Here is a 19,111-nt window from a genome sequence, read left to right on the forward strand (position 1 = left end):
TGTTTTGTATACTCAGGGTAGCTCTGCAGGGGGATGGAATGAAATGCAATTATACCCAAACAGAAAAATAATGTGACAAAGAATCACAGAATACATTTAAAGCTAATGAGATTTCTGAGTAACGCTTTACATTACAGTGCCATTATAACTGTGTAACTACTCATGGCATTACAGTATAAGAAGTATTAAACACTAACCTTTTCTTTAGCCATAACCCTAAGTAACCCCGAAGTACAGTGTAATAATGAGTAATTACAATATTTGTTTTGTTGTAATTACAGGAATAATTACACTGTAATAAGGGCACTGGAATGTAAAGTACAACTGATTTTCTTCTGGTCATGGAAAAGCAACCCACACTACTTTTAATTCCTTCTGAAAATTTGTATGTGAAATTATTTGCCTCCTTTATCTGCGCTCATTGTTCATCTGGAGTGGCCATGTTGTCACAGGGTAAGCGGGCACTGCACCCGGCTCCCCACATGCACCCCTCTCCTGTGTGTGTGTGTGTGTGTGTGTGCGTGTGTGTGTGTGTGTGTGTGTGTGTGTGTGTGTGTGTGTGTGTGTGTGTGTGTGTGTGTGTGTGTGTGTGTGTGTGTGTCGGCATCTCAGTGCTCTTACTTACTGTTTCCTTTTTCCGTTTGCATAACACGTTTTACTGAGTTGACATGCATTCCTGAGTTGGACAAATGTGTTGTTTAACTTGAGACCCAGTACAATTTCAAGTCCTCTCAACTTAGAGATTCAAAGATATCATCAGCTGAAGTATACAGGGGCCCGTATGTATCATCTGTCTCAGAGTAGGAGAGCTAGGATCAGGTCCTTCCTGTCTATAATGATCTGATTCATTATGAGGCAAACATTCTCCTAGATCAGCACGCCTACTCTTAGACACGTGATATATGCGACCCGGCTCTCCCTTGGGAAAGAGGTCCTCTGATACAACAAAGTTAATTTTGATGGTAAAATTGATTCAGCGGTATGTTATGATAATTGCACATAATTTTGGAATTCAAATCATTTCTGTGGCCATAAGATAATCTTTTGCAGTTTATGCCACTTGCTAGAAGCTTTTATCCAAAGCAATAGTATGTGTATGTGGAATTGTAACCAAGGATGCTTGGCATTGGCGGCATCACGATCTTACCAGCTGAGCCATGCCTGTACCACATATAGAATGGAGATGCAGGGCAGACATTTTGTATTGTTGTGCAGATATCATGTTAAGGGTTTCCCCCTTGTGGTCAAAGCTAGAATGCTCTCTCTTGTCCACAGAACAGGCCGGCAGCCGTGCAGGGGTCCCCACACACTGGCCCGCCCCCGGCATGCATGAACCCCGCCTTGATGAGCACTCCCTGGGTGAGAGAGGGGCCTTCACACTGTCCCTCGGGCCCCATCTTCATGCCATCCTTCTCCCCATGCTTCAGGCAGGGCACCCATCCATGCCACTAGCCACTCTTGTGCTGTACACAGAGAGGACTTCACTGCTTTCATATCATATCATAAGGCACTCAGGCCTTGGGAATATTATCCCTTATCACTCCATCAGGATCAAATAGGTTGACATTAGGGACAGTATACAGTATGCTTGATGATTATAAGGGGCGTACAGTATTAGCTTGATGGAAATATATTTATTTGATATTGTTTCGAGTTGGTTTGAACATTTTAGAGCTATGTGGGCATATACACTGAGTATACCAAACATTAGGAACCCTTTTCTAGTATAGAGTTGCAGGTTTTCCCTCAGGATAGCCGCAGTTCGTTGGGGCATGGACTCTACAAGATGTCGAAAGCGTTTCACAGGGATGCTGGCCCATGTTGACTACAATGCTTCCCACGGTTGTGTCAAGTTGACTGTATGTCCTTTGGGTGCTGGACCATTCTTGATACACATGGGAAACTGTTAAGTGTGAAAAATCCAGCAGCGTTGCAGTTCTTGCCACAAACCAGTGCACCTGGCATCTACTACCATACCCCATTCAAAAGCACTTAAATATTTTGTCTTGTTTTGCCATAAGAACGATATGGTAGCATACTGTATTCCAAGGAAAGTTCAGAGAATCAGTTCATCAAGACACTCCTTCATTAATTTCCTCTTGTCATTGTTACCAACTGTAGCAATGTTCACCTGAGCCAGGGTTCAATCCAAGGCGAGTTGTCAGCAGGTGCACTGCACTTGACTTTTTAAAGGTCGTTCATGCTCGAGCTGCCTTCCTCAGCTTTACCGTGAATGCCATCTCCGAAAGGGTGAGGGAAATTGTATTGAAATGCAATTCATCTGTCAACAACACGCCTTTGATTGAATCCCGGTGCTAGTTATTTCACAAAAAGGCAGTGTGAAAAGAAGTGCAACTTTCCCACTTTCCGTTCCAATTAGAATTAGGCTACCATGTTTCAGTCCACATGTTCACACTTACATAGGCTGTCGCAGATTCATGCTCACTGGCAGACCCACCTTACCTTGTGTCCCCGAGAGCCCCATTGGGACACAGCTTTCACTCTCATTTCACAACGGTTTAGTAGTGGTGAAGCAGTGCCATATGAACTTCATGGGTAGAATTAACAATCACAGAGGATGCCTCATCATTCACTTCATTGTGCCACAGAATTGGGCTATATGTACATGTAGCCTAGTCAATGTATTATGTGACTTTGTAACATTTCTCTACAAGTAGCATGGTTCACAGTGGAATTTAAATGTATGTCAATCTATTATTTATCGTCATTCTGATGGTTTCTTTATTATTTTCCTCTGTGCTCCTTTTGTCCTTCCACCGCTTTTCCTCCTCTCCTTCTTCTTCTTCCTCCTTTCTAAAGCAGTATCGCTATCAAGATGAGGACTCTCCACCTGAGCACGGGTTCCCGCGGCTGACCAATGAGGTGCGCGCCCCTGAGCTGGTGCACGTGTCGGAGAAGAACCTCTCGGAGATTGAGAATGTGCATGGCTACGTGTCCCACTCCCATATCTCCCCGCTCAAGGTCAGCAAATGTCCTGTCCTGCACCCCCAACCCAGTGAGCAAAATTGGTTACAAATAAGTCATTTATACAGCAAAACTGTGCCAACCAGTTTTGCTCACTGGGAAGTCCCTGACGAGAACTTGCCAAACCACACCATGCGTACCATTGGTAGCCACCAACATGGTGTCCCTCGTTCACCTCTTTCCTCTCCCTGTTAGTCTTGTTCTCTTTCTCTCTTATCTCTTCCTTGTTCTTTCTGTTTCTTTCTCCCTATCTCTTCCTCTCATTCCTCTTAGCCATTCCCCCTCTCTCACTATCTTGATTAATTCAAAACCTATTGTTGTTCCTGTCCTGAGTCTTCGGTAAGCCTCTCATAACTAGTGCAACTCGGTGCGCTATTGCTAACAAAAGTACGTCGTCATGTTTATTTCATTAGGCACCAAATGTAAGAAAATGGACTGGAACAGGGAATGACTACCTGGAATTGTCCAGTAAGAAACTCTTAAACATTGTCCACACAAAAAAAAACGGTGCTATCTAGAACCTATGAGGGTTCTTCATCTGTCCCCATAGAAGAACCCTTTGAACCCTTTGAACCCTTTGTCCTGAGTCTTCGGTAAGCCTCTCATAACTAGTGCAACTCGGTGCGCTATTGCTAACAAAAGTACGTCGTCATGTTTATTTCATTAGGCACCAAATGTAAGAAAATGGACTGGAACAGGGAATGACTACCTGGAATTGTCCAGTAAGAAACTCTTAAACATTGTCCACACAAAAAAAAAACGGTGCTATCTAGAACCTATGAGGGTTCTTCATCTGTCCCCATAGAAGAACCCTTTGAAGAACCCTTTTTGGTTCCAGCTAGAACCCTTTAGGGTTCCATGTAAAACCCTTTCCACAAAGGGTTATACATGGAACCCAAAAAGGGTTCTCCTAAGGCAGTGGTTCCCAAACTTTTCATAGTCCCGTACCCCTTCAAACATTCAACCTCCAGCTGCGTACCCCCTCTAGCACCAGGGTCAGCGCACTCTCAAATGTTGTTTTTAGCCATCATTGTAAGCCTGCCACACACACACTATACAATACATTTATTAAACATAAGAATGAGTGTGAGTTTTTGTCACAACCCGTCTCGTGGGAAGTGACAAAGAGCTCTTATAGGACCAGGGCACAAATAATAATATAATAATAATCAATCATTTTGCCCTTTATTTAGACATCTTACATATAAAAACATATTTGTTCATCAAAAATTGTGAATAACTCACCACAGGTTAATGAGAAGGGTGTTCTTGAAAGGATGCACATAACTCTGCAATGTTGGGTTGTATTGGAGAGAGTCTCAGTCTTAAATCAAATCAAATGTATTTATATTGCCCTTCGTACATCAGCTGATATCTCAAAGTGCTGTACAGAAACCCAGCCTAAAACCCCTAACAGCAAGCAATGCAGGTGTAGAAGCACGGTGGCTAGGAAAAACTCCCTAGAAAGGCCAAAACCTAGGAAGAAACCTAGAGAGGAACCAGACTATGAGGGGTGGCCAGTCCTCTTCTGGCTGTGCCGGGTGGAGATTATAACAGAACATGGCCAAGATGTTCAAATGTTCATAAATGACCAGTATGGTCAAATAATAATAATCACAGTAGTTGTCGAGGGTGCAGCAAGTCAGCACCTTAGGAGTAAATGTCAGTTGGCTTTTCAAAGCTGATCATTAAGAGTATCTCTACCACTCCTGCTGTCTCTAGAGAGTTGAAAACAGCATGTCTGGGACAGGTAGCACGTCCAGTGAAGAGGTCAGGATTCCATAGCCACAGGCAGAACAGTTGAAACTGGAGCAGCAGCACGGCCAGGTGGACTGGGGACAGCAAAGAGTCATCATGCCAGGTAGTCCTGAGGCATGGTCCTAGGGCTCAGGTCCTCCGAGAGAGAGAAAGAAAGAGAGAAAGAGAGAATTAGAGAGAGCATACTTAAATTCACACAGGACACCGGATAAGACAGGACAAGTACTCCAGATATAACAAACTGACTTTAGCCCCCCGACACATAAACTTCTGCAGCATAAATACTGGAGGCTGAGACAGCAGGGGTCAGGAGACACTGTGGCCCCATCCGATGATACCCCCGGACAGGGCCAAACAGGAAGGATATAACCCCACCCACTTTGCCAAAGCACAGCCCCCACACCACTAGAGGGATATCTTCAACCACCAACTTACCATCCTGAGACAAGGCTGAGTATAGCCCACAAAGATCTCCGCCACGGCACAACCCAAGGGGGGGCGCCAACCCAGACAGGAAGATCACATCAGTGACTCAACCCACCCAAGTGACGCATCCCTCCTAGGGACGGCATGAAAGAGCACCAGTAAGCCAGTGACTCAGCCCCTGTAATAGGGTTAGAGGCAGAGAATCCCAGTGGAGAGAGGGGAACCGGTCAGGCAGAGACAGCAAGGGTGGTTCGTTGCTCCAGAGCCTTTCCGTTCACCTTCACACTCCTGGGCCGGACTACACTCAATCATATGACCCACTGAAGAGATGAGTCTTCAGTGAAGACTTAAAGGTTGAGACCGAGTCTGCGTCTCTCACATGGGTAGGCAGACCATTCCATAAAAATCGAGCTCTATAGGAGAAAGCCCTTAAATCATTTTCCACACACAGTCTGTGCCAGTATTTCGTTTTCATGCTAGTGAGGGCCGAGAATCCACTCTCACTTAGGTACGTGGTTGCAACGGGCATCAGTGTCTTAACAGCGCGATTTGCCAATGCAAAAAACTCTGAGCGCAGCCCTATCCAGAAATCTGGCAGTGACTTCTGATTAAATCAAATTTCCACCGAACCGCTTGTTGCAATTTTGATGAGGCTCTCTTGTTCCAATTTGGTAAGTGGACTGGAGGCCATGCATGAAAGGGATAACAAATCCAATTGTTTGTGCCGTCCGTTTTGGGAAAGTACCTGCGTAATTGCGCATCCAGCTCACTCAGGTGCTTCGCTATATCACATTTGATATTGTCTGTAAGCTTGAGTTAATTTACACACAAATAATCATACAATGATGGAAAGACCTGTGTGTTGTCCTTGTTAATGCAGACAGAGAAGAGCTCCAACTTCTTAATCATAGCCTCACTTTTGTCCTGCACATTGAATATAGTTGCGGAGATTCCCTGTAATCCTAGATTCAGATCATTCAGACGAGAAAAAACATCACCCAGATAGGCCAGTCGTGTGAGAAATGTTCACTGTAGTGTCCAAAACATATTTCAAGCTGTCAGGCATTCCCTTGACAGTAAGAGCCTCTCGGTGGATGCTGCAATGTACCCAACCACTCCACTATGTCTCCCTGTCATGGCTTTTGCTCCATCAGTTCAGATACCAACACAGCTTGACCACCAAAGACCATTTGATGTCACAAAGCTGTCCAGTACTTTCAAAATATCCTCTCATGTTGTCTTGGTTTCCAGTGGTTTGCAGAAGAGGAAGTCTTCCTTAATTGATCCCCCAGAAACATAATGTACATATACCAGGAGCTGTGCCAGGCCCACCACGTCTGTGGACTCATCCAGCTGTAAAGCATATAATTCACTGTCTTGTATGCAAAGCAGTAATTGATTCAAAACATCTCCTGCCATGACACTGATGCGTCATGAAACAGTGTTGTTTGATGAAGGAATTGTCTGTAAATTTTTTGGGGCCTTTTCCCCCAGCGTTGTCCCAGCCATATCTGCGGCAGCAGGTAGAATTAAGTCCTCCACAATAGTATAGAGTTTGCCTGTCCTGGCCACTCGGTAGCTCACCATATAAGTTGCTTCTAGCCCCTTCTTAATTTTTAATTTTTAATTTTTTTATTTCACCTTTATTTAACCAGGTAGGTCAGTTGAGAACAAGTTCTCATTTACAAAAAGCAAAGCAGTGTGACACAAACAACAACACAGAGTTATGGAATTAACAAGCGTACAGTCAATAGCACAATATATATATATATATATATATATATTTTAAATGGTAACTGTTGGTTAATGGTATCCGTTGCTTTTATACATGTCTTACTACTCGAAAGTCGTCTTTATTCTTGCCCAAAAAACTTACCGTGGCATATTTTTCAAATTGTCGTGTTTCGTTTCTAAATGTCTGTTCAAGAGTGAAGGTTTCCCGCGTGAGAGTAATGGTTAATGTGGTTGGATGTTAATTATTTGACTAGGCTACCTGTATTTGACATTGTGTTGTTATTTCTGCTGAACACTAGATGGTTTAATTTTATTTTTGGCAGTGAAACAAAACTACTCATGCTAGAAAAAAACCTCACCCAAATGTATAAATTATTGGCGTACCCCCGAAGCCTATGGGGAGACAGCCGAAGAAGAACCCTTTTGTATAACCCTTTTTTCTAAGTGTGTACTACATGCCCTAATGAACATGACCCATATGTTCAATGACTAAAGGATCTGACCAGGATAGAAAACTCTATCCTGGTCAAATCTCTTTTTTTTTTAAATGAGATGTACATGGGCAGATTCATATTTGCAATGGATGTATTAGACTATTTTAGAAAAATGTATAACGAAAGGTTATGATTCAATTACTTTTTAAAGGAATATATTTAAGGCCCAAGGGGGTGTGTTATATTTAAGTAATAAGGCCCGAGGGGCTGTGCTATATGGCCAATATACCACGGTTAAGAGCTGTTCTTATGCACGACACGAATTGGTATTTCTGGATGCAGCTTCTAGCTGTGGTATATTGGCCATATAACACAAACCCCCAAGTGCCTTTCTGCTATTATAAACTGGTTACCAATTTAAATACAACAGTAAACAAGTGGTATATTGTCTGATACACACACGGCTGAAATGCACACAATCAGCATCCAGAACCTAAACTTCCCGGGTTTATAAAACTGTATAATGCACTTGGTAATGTACGTCACACAAAAAGTTATTTAACATGTATTAGCACAGTGTGTGTGTGTGTGTGTGTGTGGGGGGGGGGGGGGTCTGATGTGCTTGACCACATGGAAAAAGGATTTATACATTCATTGATTCATGTTAAATAAAGTCCTCCATTGAGTTGTTGATGTGGCACTCAACCAATGAGAATAGATTAATGAGGAGATTACTTTACAAGCCAATTGCCTAACTATCGTGTATTTTACTCAGTCATTTTCATTCACTTCCTAATTGTAATAAAGTAGATGAACAGCAGGTGGCGGTGAGTGCTCAGTTTTAAATAAGCCTCATTAAAACAATCATTGTTGCTTGAACACTGTTGGGTGAAGTTTAGATGCCTAGATGCTGATTTAGGATCAGTTTATAGTTTTCCCCATTAGTGGTTAAGGTTTGGATTGTTGATCAGTACCTAGAGTAACTTTACCCTGGAGCTCAGAACATGATGCTGGCCAGCTGGGGACAATGTGGGAACAGAATGGGAATCAAAGGAGAATGTATATAGGCTTACCACCACTGATTAGTACAAACAGCATGCACAGTTTTAGTAGAATGGCCCATAGGGCAGTAGCCCGTCTCCTGTTTCTGTAGAACCCCCTGGACAGGACGTTAGTGAATTGCAGGGGGTAGATTGTTGAGTGACAATATATTTGGATTTGTCTTGGATTTAATTTAATTTTGAATTAAGGTGTGATTTAAATAAAAATACAAATGTTAGAATACTTTTGTAGAAAACTCTCATTGTTTGAACCTGTCTAGAGTCTAATCTTGATTTATTTTAATATTTTGATAAAACAAAGGCAAAGCAGCAGAGAACTGATGTTCATATTCCAGTAATAGGATTCATGTTTAATACTTCATTATTACTAGATAAAGGTACCACACAATAAAATACATTCTATATATTTTATTTTATTCAAAGTAACACACCGGGCTGCAGTATATTTAATTGAATACTTGGCTGACTGATATAATATCTTTCCTGTAAGAGTCCTGTTCTAGGCCTCCTCTCTTGACCCCTGTGTATCTGATGTAATAGAATCGTTTGTGGGCTTAGAAGCCTCAATTTTATTTGGAGATTGTGTTGGATACTATTACAGACTGCCTTTTTAGTGTCCACATCCCCTATCTCGTTCAGATAAAGAAATATCTGATGTGATGGGGCAATACCCTGAGCCTACTTTAGATTGTATTGTGAGGAGATTAGGCAACAGGTCAACTTGTTGCTTTGTCCCAAATTGCACCCTATGCCCTATATAGTGCACTACATTTGACTGGAGCCCGATGGGCCCTGGTCAAAGGTAGTACACTATATAGGGTATAGGAGCCAATTTGCAATCTGTGACACATGTAAACTGAGAGGGATGGAGGAGAAATCACACTGTAAGCTTTTCTCTCTCTGTGGGTATGTGGGTAACCTTGCCCTCAATAGCACAGATTCAACTGTCACAAAGAAACTCAGTATTCTAGTCTGGTGTTGATGAAAGTGACGACTCTCTTTCATAGCTTAGAGTGCCTGAAAACCTGAAGCGTTATTACCAATATTTTGCAAGGTTATATTATTATTGAGTCGGACGTTACAGCCCAGTGTCCGGATGATAGCAACTTAACAGCTGACAGGGAATTGATCAAATGCTGCCCGTCCCAACTCCACTGTCGCTGATAGAAGGTCTCAAAACAGGGATACCATATATCAACGGAAGCAGGTCTTGGATTTGACAACACTGTGACACAAGTGGTCCAATATCTGCCATGACAGAGTCATGGACAGGCTATGGACAAAAAACTCAATGTTGTTGAGGAGATTTTGAAATGCAGATTCATTATGTACTGGTAAGCTTTGATTCGGGTAAATTCAGACTATTTTTCTAACTGCGTGGATCTTTCTCTTTAGTCAGTCCCTAAAACGCAAAAGGAAAGGTGAGTTTCTACAACGATTGCATGTGTAGTTAGGTTAGTCTGTTGATTAAAATGGGACTTTGTAAGGGATGTAACTTTGCGGCACATTTGCTGCTTTCCATAATTTAGTATTTTTCTTAGAGAACTCTGTTATCCATAGCAAGGTGTTGGAATTCTGTGTGTTTTAGCACGTTGCATTGGAAACTGTTATTCTGATATCAATTTTATTCAAAGCCAGCTGGGACTGAGCCATGAGGAATAACTTGTACTCCCCTCCTACTTGTGTCACAGCATCGGGTGAGAGTACGACCTATCTTGGTAATTCTGCAGGTAAGAGCTAACTTGCGCTCACCAGGCCGTTCTCCTGGTTTGGTACGGCAGTTAGTTACAGTGACTAGCATTTAGCAGTGCATAGTTTGCTTTAGGGTTTGGGTGGGTTATAGGGTTTTGGTCTAGGTTCACTATATTTTGAGTTCTTTGGGAAATTATAACTTTGTAAAAAGCAACATAGGAGTGAGGACAACCGCTACTGGTGCTATAGCATTAGAGGGCCAGGTTAACTAAGCATTTTTTACCAGAAGTTTGTATCTGTTGTCTGTCTTCCATTCCCTTAAGAACAGTTAAGGGAATGAAACAGTTGCAGACTTTGGACATGACTAAATCTGGCCCTAAGGGAGCGCTTCTTAGAGGCTCCTTCCTCATTGGCTCATATGCAGGAAGTAAGACTCTCTCACTTTCTCTCATCCGCATTCAACCCTAACATTGCTCTCCTGCATTCTCATTTTCACCTTCTCTCTCTCCCTCTCTGGCTCCCTCCCTCTCTTTTGCCCTCTGTGGAGTATGACTGTGTACCCCCATAGCCTGCAGCTCCCTATCTTTATGTAATAATCATCTCTCTTTTGTCTTCCTAACTTGCGAGTGACGTTGTCTTTTACTTCTTACCTGCAGCCTGCACTGGTTACTCGTTTTGATCTTACATACCCTGGTGTGACTGCAGCAAACTACCTGGCAAGTTTTTTACTCCCTTTTATCACTGGAAAGTTGGTTTTTTATTTGATTTCTTGACAGTGCTTTTGGGGTCCGTTGATGAGCCACGCATGAGGTTCACTTGACTCTTTTCAAATGTTTTCGTTCTACTTGGAAGGTAACATGTAGAATCAGATGAATTTGTTATCTTTCTGTGTGATCCCATGGATTTATGTGCGGTCGGTCCTGTTGAATTCTGTATCTCATAAACCTCTTTTTACCCAAGGAATACCACGTGTGTTTGCGACTCATTGTCAGTGTCACCTAAACACAAGTTGTATTTGTTTTGCCACCAGTCATTCATCTCTCTCTCATTCATCTCTCTATTCTGTTTGGTTGATCAGTGTCACAAAGTAACAATTGTTGTCTGTTGTGCATACTGCATTTTAGCAGTCACGCTTATCCAGAGCAACTCAGGGATTTGAACCAGTGACCTTTTGTTTACTGGCACAATGCTCCTAACCGCTAGGTTACCTGCCTAGGGGCAGGTTATTGCAATTATATTTATTTGTTTTTACTAGTGTTCCCCCTCTTTGTTTTTGTTTCTTCTCACTACATAATTGGTTCTTCCATCTCAGTGTGGAAGTAGAATGTTATCAAAGAAATGTTCAAAAGAACATTATGAAATGAATATTCCTGCGTATCATTTGTTTCCTCATTTCCCATGATGCTTTTCTGTTAGTCATCATCAACAATGGATTTGACAGTTACAGATGTAGGACATTAATTTGAGCCAGTTTTCTTCGCAAAATAATCCTGCAGCAAAATTAAATTTGAATTATTATGTGGATTAAAATGTGGACATTTTTGTAGGGGTTGATACATTTTTATTTAGGGCAAATCAAGTCTAACATTTCTAAGTGGAAATTTCAAACTTTAGAAGTCTTTTTGATAAGCAAATACACTACAAGTCAGCAATAAAAGAGTGATCAAATTCATATCCTACATCTGTAAATTAACAAAAATGTGAATTACACTGATTTAGTTATTTAATTCCAGTGAATAACAACAATTTTAATTAATATAGCACATTTTCAAAGTGCTACTATACAGTTTCAACTGTTCTGCCTTTCAACTGTTCTGCCTTTCAACTGTTCTGCTCAATGATTGTCAACGGTGATTAAAGTCTAGTTGGCCCATCCTTTAACATCCCACAACAGAGACATTAGGTTAGGGAGAGGCAGTCTCACTCCCATCTGCATAGCGGTCAGAGAGAGGGGTATAAGAGCTTCTTCTTCAGACAGGCTATGGTCTGTGTGTTTCTCTGTCTGTCTGTCTGTCTGTCTGTCTGTCTGTCTGTCTGTCTGTCTGTCTGTCTGTCTGTCTGTCTGTCTGTCTGTCTGTCTGTCTGTCTGTGTATCTGTGTATCTCTGTATCTGTGTGTTTGTGTGACACTGCCAGACTTATGTCCCTATCTGACCTACAGGATCCTCCCCCTAATCCCCCCTCTCTTCTACGGGCTAACCCATTGCAGCCATTTCCTCAGCACCGTTCTCGCCCCTCGCCTCTTTATAAGTAACTATTGACTTTCGTTGGATGTCATTTTCAGGCGCAGCCGCTCCTTTGTGGCACCCCGGCAAACCGAGTGTCAATCCTTTATGTAGAGTGAGAGAGGGGTGAATTAGTGAGAAACGCAGTTCTATTATATTATGCATGAGTCATGGCCTGGCCAAGGACTATGAATCTGTGCTTTCTCATTTGTTTTCACTTAGCCTTGGGACTTTCAATGAAAAATAGCTTTAATGCTGCGGTGTAATTGCACAGGCGGGAGAGAATTGAGTCTTGTCTGCTGAGATTGGAGTCCTCCCTACTTCAAAATCAAAATCAAATCAAATTTATTTATATAGCCCTTCGTACATCAGCTGATATCTCAAAGTGCTGTACAGAAACCCAGCCTAAAACTCCAAACAGCAAGCAATGCAGGTGTAGAAGCACGGTGGCTAGGAAAAACTCCCTAGAAAGGCCAAAACCTAGGAAGAAACCTAGAGAGGAACCAGGCTATGTGGGGTGGCCAGTCCTCTTCTGGCTGTGCCGGGTGGAGATTATAACAGAACATGGCCAAGATGTTCAAATGTTCATAAATGACCAGCATGGTCGAATAATAATAAGGCAGAACAGTTGAAACTGGAGCAGCAGCACAGTCAGGTGGACTGGGGACAGCAAGGAGTCATCATGTCAGGTATTCCTGGGGCATGGTCCTAGGGCTCAGGTCCTCCGAGAGAGAGAAACAAAGAGAGAATTAGAGAGAGCATATGTGGGATGGCCAGTCCTCTTTTGGCTGTGCCGGGTGGAGATTATAACAGAACATGGCCAAGATGTTCAAATGTTCATAAATGACCAGCATGGTCGAATAATAATAAGGCAGAACAGTTGAAACTGGAGCAGCAGCACGGCCAGGTGGACTGGGGACAGCAAGGAGTCATCATGTCAGGTAGTCCTGGGGCATGGTCCTAGGGCTCAGGTCCTCCGAGAGAGAGAAAGAAAGAGAGAAGGAGAGAATTAGAGAACGCACACTTAGATTCACACAGGACACCGAATAGGACAGGAGAAGTACTCCAGATATAACAAACTGACCCTAGCCCCCCGACACATAAACTACTGCAGCATAAATACTGGAGGCTGAGACAGGATGGGTCAGGAGACACTGTGGCCCCATCTGAGGACACCCCCGGACAGGGCCAAACAGGAAGGATATAACCCCACCCACTTTGCCAAAGCACAGCCCCCACACCACTAGAGGGATATCTTCAACCACCAACTTACCATCCTGAGACAAGGCTGAGTATAGCCCACAAAGACCTCCGCCACGGCACAACCCAGACAGGATGACCACATCAGTGAATCAACCCACTCAGGTGACGCACCCCCTCCAGGGACGGCATGAGAGAGCCCCAGTAAGCCAGTGACTCAGCCCCTGTAATAGGGTTAGAGGCAGAGAATCCCAGTGGAAAGAGGGGAACCGGCCAGGCAGAGACAGCAAGGGCGGTTCGTTGCTCCAGAGCCTTTCCGTTCACCTTCCCACTCCTGGGCCAGACTACACTCAATCATATGACCCACTGAAGAGATGAGTCTTCAGTAGAGACTTAAAGGTTGAGACCGAGTTTGCGTCTCTGACATGGGTAGGCAGACCGTTCCATAAAAATGGAGCTCTATAGGAGAAAGCCCTGCCTCCAGCTGTTTGCTTAGAAATTCTAGGGACAATTAGGAGGCCTGCGTCTTGTGACTGTAGCGTACGTGTAGGTATGTACGGCAGGACCAAATCAGAGAGATAGGTAGGAGCAAGCCCATGTAATGCTTTGTAGGTTAGCAGTAAAACCTTGAAATCAGCCCTTGCTTTGACAGGAAGCCAGTGTAGAGAGGCTAGCACTGGAGTAATATGATCAAATTTTTGGGTTCTAGTCAGGATTCTAGCAGCCGTATTTAGCACTAACTGAAGTTTATTTAGTGCTTTATCCGGGTAGCCGGAAAGTAGAGCATTGCAGTAGTCTAACCTAGAAGTGACAAAAGCATGGATTAATTTTTCTGCATCATTTTTGGACAGAAAGTTTCTGATTTTTGCAATGTTACGTAGATGGAAAAAAGCTGTCCTTGAAATGGTCTTGATATGTTCTTCAAAAGAGAGATCAGGGTCCAGAGTAACGCCGAGGTCCTTCACAGTTTTATTTGAGACGACTGTACAACCATTAAGATTCATTGTCAGATTCAACAGAAGATCTCTTTGTTTCTTGGGACCTAGAACAAGCATCTCTGTTTTGTCCGAGTTTAAAAGTAGAAAGTTTGCAGCCATCCACTTCCTTATGTCTGAAACACATGCTTCTAGCAAGGGCAATTTTGGGGCTTCACCATGTTTCATTGAAATGTACAGCTGTGTGTCATCCGCATAGCAGTGAAAGTTAACATTATATTTTCGAATAACATCCCCAAGAGGTAAAATATATAGTGAAAACAATAGTGGTCCTAAAACGGAACCTTGAGGAACACCGAAATTTACAGTTGATTTGTCAGAGGACAAACCATTCACAGAGACAAACTGATATCTTTCCGACAGATAAGATCTAAACCAGGCCAGAACTTGTCCGTGTAGACCAATTTGGGTTTCCAATCTCTCCAAAAGAATGTGGTGATCGATGGTATCAAAAGCAGCACTAAGGTCTAGGAGCACGAGGACAAATGCAGAGCCTCGGTCCGATGCCATTAAAATGTCATTTACCACCTTCACAAGTGCCGTTTCAGTGCTATGATGGGGTCTAAAACCAGACTGAAGCATTTCGTATACATTGTTTGTCTTCAGGAAGGCAGTGAGTTGTTGCGCAACAGCCTTTTCTAAAATTTTTGAGAGGAATGGAAGATTCGATATAGGCCGATAGTTTTTTATATTTTCTGGGTCAAGGTTTGGCTTTTTTTTTATTACTGCCACTTTTAGTGAGTTTGGTACACATCCAGTGGATAGAGAGCCGTTTATTATGTTCAACATAGGAGGGCCAAGCACAGGAAGCAGCTCTTTCAGTATTTTAGTTGGAATAGGGTCCAGTATGCAGCTTGAAGGTTTAGAGGCCATGATTATTTTCATCATTGTGTCAAGAGATATAGTACTAAAACACTTGAGCGTCTCTCTTGATCCTAGGTCCTGGCAGAGTTGTGCAGACTCAGGACAACTGAGCTTTGAAGGAATACGCAGATTTAAGGAGGAGTCTGTAATTTGCTTTCTAATAATAATAATCTTTTCCTCAAAGAAGTTCATGAATTTATCACTGCTAAAGTGAAAGTCATCCTCTCTTGGGGAATGCTGCTTTTTAGTTAGCTTTGCGACAGTATCAAAAAGGAATTTCGGATTGTTCTTATTTTCCTCAATTAAGTTAGAAAAATAGGATGATCGAGCAGCAGTAAGGGCTCTTCGGTACTGCACTGTACTGTCTTTCCAAGCTAGTCGGAAGACTTCCAGTTTAGTGTGGCGCCATTTCCGTTCCAATTTTCTGGAAGCTTGCTTCAGAGCTCGGGTATTTTCTGTGTACCAGGGAGCTAGTTTCTTATGAGAAATGTTTTTAGTTTTTAGGGGTGCAACTGCATCTAGGGTATTGCGCAAGGTTAAATTGAGTTCCTCAGTTAGATGGTTAACTGATTTTTGTCCTCTGGTGTCCTTGGGTAGACAGAGGGAATCTGGAAGGACATCAAGGAATCTTTGTGTTGTCTGTGAATTTATAGCACGACTTTTGATGATCCTTGGTTGGGGTCTGAGCAGATTATTTGTTGCAATTGCAAACGTAATAAAATGGTGGTCCGATAGTCCAGGATTATGAGGAAAAACATTAAGATCCACAACATTTATTCCATGGGACAAAACTAGGTCCAGCGTATGACTGTGACAGTGAGTGGGTCCAGAGACATGTTGTACAAAACCCACTGAGTCGATGATGGCTCCGAAAGCCTTTTGGAGTGGGTCTGTGGACTTTTCCATGTGAATATTAAAGTCACCAAAGATTGGAATATTATCTGCTATGACTACAAGGTCCGATAGGAATTCAGGGAACTCAGTGAGGAACGCTGTATATGGCCCAGGAGGCCTGTAAACAGTAGCTATAAAAAGTGATTGAGTAGGCTGCATAGATTTCATGACTAGAAGCTCAAAAGACGAAAACGTCATCATTTTATTTTTTGTAAATTGAAATTTGCTATCGTAAATGTCAGCAACACCTCCGCCTTTGCGGGATGCACGGGGGATATGGTCACTAGTGTAGCCAGGAGGTGAGGCCTCATTTAACACAGTAAATTCATCAGGCTTAAGCCATGTTTCAGTCAGGCCAATCACATCAAGATTATGATCAGTGATTAGTTCATTGACTATAATTGCCTTTGAAGTAAGGGATCTAACATTAAGTAGCCCTATTTTGAGATGTGAGGTATCATGATCTCTTTCAATAATGACAGGAATGGAGGTGGTCTTTATCCTAGTGAGATTGCTAAGGCGAACACCGCCATGTTTAGTTTTGCCCAACCTAGGTCGAGGCACAGACACGGTCTCAATGGTGATAGCTGAGCTGACTACACTGACTGTGCTAGTGGCAGACTCCACTATGCTGGCAGGCTGGCTAACAGCCTGCTGCCTGGCCTGCACCCTATTTCATTGTGGAGCTAGAGGAGTTAGAGCCCTGTCTATGCTGGTAGATAAAATGAGAGCACCCCTCCAGCTAGGATGGAGTCCGTCACTCCTCAGCAGGTCAGGCTTGTTCCTGTTTGTGGGTGAGTCCCAGAAAGAGGGCCAATTATCTACAAATTCTATCTTTTGGGAGGGGCAGAAAACAGTTTTCAACCAGCGATTGAGTTGTGAGACTCTGCTGTAGAGCTCATCACTCCCCCTAACTGGGAGGGGGCCAGAGACAATTACTCTATGCCGACACATGTTTCTAGCTGATTTACACGCAGAAGCTATGTTGCGCTTGGTGATCTCTGACTGTTTCATCCTAACATCGTTGGTGCCGACGTGGATAACAATATCTCTATACTCTCTACACTCGCCAGTTTTAGCTTTAGCCAGCACCATCTTCAGATTAGCCTTACTTGCCTTGCTCTGAGCAAGGCGAACGGTATTTGATATGGACTAATTCAGAAAAGATGTCGTCATCGATTCATGCTGTCACGTTATCGACCTACAGTACGGTCTGTTTCCGTGGTAATATCTTCTTGCAAAAATGCATGAATCTTGCATCAGCAATTAGCCTTCTTTCAACAAGCAATGTGAACTTTGGGAATTATAAGCTGGTTTAATTAACGCCCAGACGCAGTAGGTGAAGGATGTTTGTCAGGGAAATCTGTCTAATTCGGGAAAACAGGCTCTTGATGTGTGTGTGTGTGTGTGTGTGTGTGTGTGTGTGTGTGTGTGTGTGTGTGTGTGTGTGTGTGTGTGTGTGTGGTTAGTAAGTGGCAGGGTCTTGTTGTGTGTGGCTCCCCCAGGGGAAGAAACACACTCAGACCGGCTCTCCATCTTGACTCCCTGTTGTCATAATTACTCCACAGACTTGTTATCCCCAAGATCGGAGGCCTTGATTGGCTCATGCCGCTTCTCTGATTTAACCGCAGTTATTAGTATATTCTCTTTATTTAGATGGAAAGTCCCAGATGAGAGGGGGAGACAGGTAGATCCAGGCATACAGATATAAAGCTACAGGCAGTGTTTGATTCCACAAGGGGCCATGTGTGGTCCGTAGTCAACAGTGCTATGACTAGACCAGACTCCAGCATGAGTTTTAAGGACAGTGTTGCTGCCCAACATGGCTCATCAGAGCATATTTTTGTATTTATAGACATTGTTAGTGTTTTGTTTTACTGTATAAAGAAACTGCAGTTCATATAGTTAATTTGCAGCATACTGTACCAGAGTGGACACAAGTACCACCGTGTATCACTGAAGGTCTTCCGGAGGGTTGCAGTCAGAGAGGGTGAATAGCATAAAGTAGAGATCGAGGCTTCTATCAGTTATTATTTCAAACCTATCGGACGACCTAACATGTTTGGCATTAGCATACTAATTGTTTTCTCGTCAGAGTTGAAATACAACCATAGTTGTTGACCATGAAGTGAAGGCTTAATTTAAAAAATATATATTTAACTAGGCAGGTCAGTTAAGGAAAATTCTTATTTACAATGATGGCCAAACCCGGACAACTGTGCGCCGCCCTATGGGACTCCCAATCACAGCCAGATGTGATACAGCCTGGATTCAAACCAGGGACTGTAGTGAGATGGAGTGCCTTAGACCGCTGTGCCACTCAGGAGCATGATATGACTATGGCTGAGGGGGAAATTTGGAAATGAACTCATTAATATATCAGAATCTTTTTTTCTTGGGGTCTTAAATGTCATGGTCGACATACCAAGGCCACTTCTCAATTGGCACCCCATTACCTGTAAAGTGCACTACTTTTGACCAGGGCCCATGGAGCGCACTATGTACGGAAAAGGGGGCCATTTGATACGCAGCCCCAGGCACATGAGTATTCTGGACACACACAGTAAACAACATCTTCCTACGGCAAAGACGGATGCACCAATGGTTTCTCCTTGAGATGTGTACCAACGACCACCGCGTCTTTTCTTTACTGTTATACCTGTATGTGGCTTGATGCAATAACGGTTTTGCAAATACATGAGTGATTTAAAACCTATATAGCCTTATGCGAGGTTAAGCCAACATTGATTTGTGTTCAAATTGAATTTCATATGAAATGTCAATGTGTAATTGATCTCATAATAAGTGCTCACACTGGTGGAATTCCAATGGCCTGAGAAACAC

The 19,111-nt window shown here is 42.9% G+C and overlaps 1 protein-coding gene across 48 annotated transcripts in view; it reads left to right on the plus strand.

Annotated features, from left to right (window-relative positions):
* The window catches only part of LOC110533415 (disks large homolog 2), a 317,171-nt gene that overhangs the window by 136,453 nt on the left and 161,607 nt on the right, over window positions 1–19,111 (plus strand). For 31 of the 48 annotated variants that reach the window (XR_016483586.1, XR_016483585.1, XR_016483588.1 and 28 more), the window contains exons 5-6: window positions 1,276–1,359; window positions 2,821–2,982. Coding sequence is in view for 42 of the 48 variants with exons in the window: in XM_036989771.2 (XP_036845666.2) it covers window positions 1,276–1,359; window positions 2,821–2,982 (246 nt within the window). In the remaining 6 variants the exon portion in view is untranslated. The remainder of the gene's footprint in view (window positions 1–1,275; window positions 1,360–2,820; window positions 2,983–19,111) is intronic. The other 17 variants (XM_036989773.2, XM_090185979.1, XM_090185980.1 and 14 more) reach the window with 2 other exon arrangements.

Source organism: Oncorhynchus mykiss, chromosome 10, assembly GCF_057628025.1.
Source record: "Oncorhynchus mykiss isolate SJ-2025 chromosome 10, ASM5762802v1, whole genome shotgun sequence".
Classification (NCBI taxonomy): domain Eukaryota; kingdom Metazoa; phylum Chordata; class Actinopteri; order Salmoniformes; family Salmonidae; genus Oncorhynchus; species Oncorhynchus mykiss.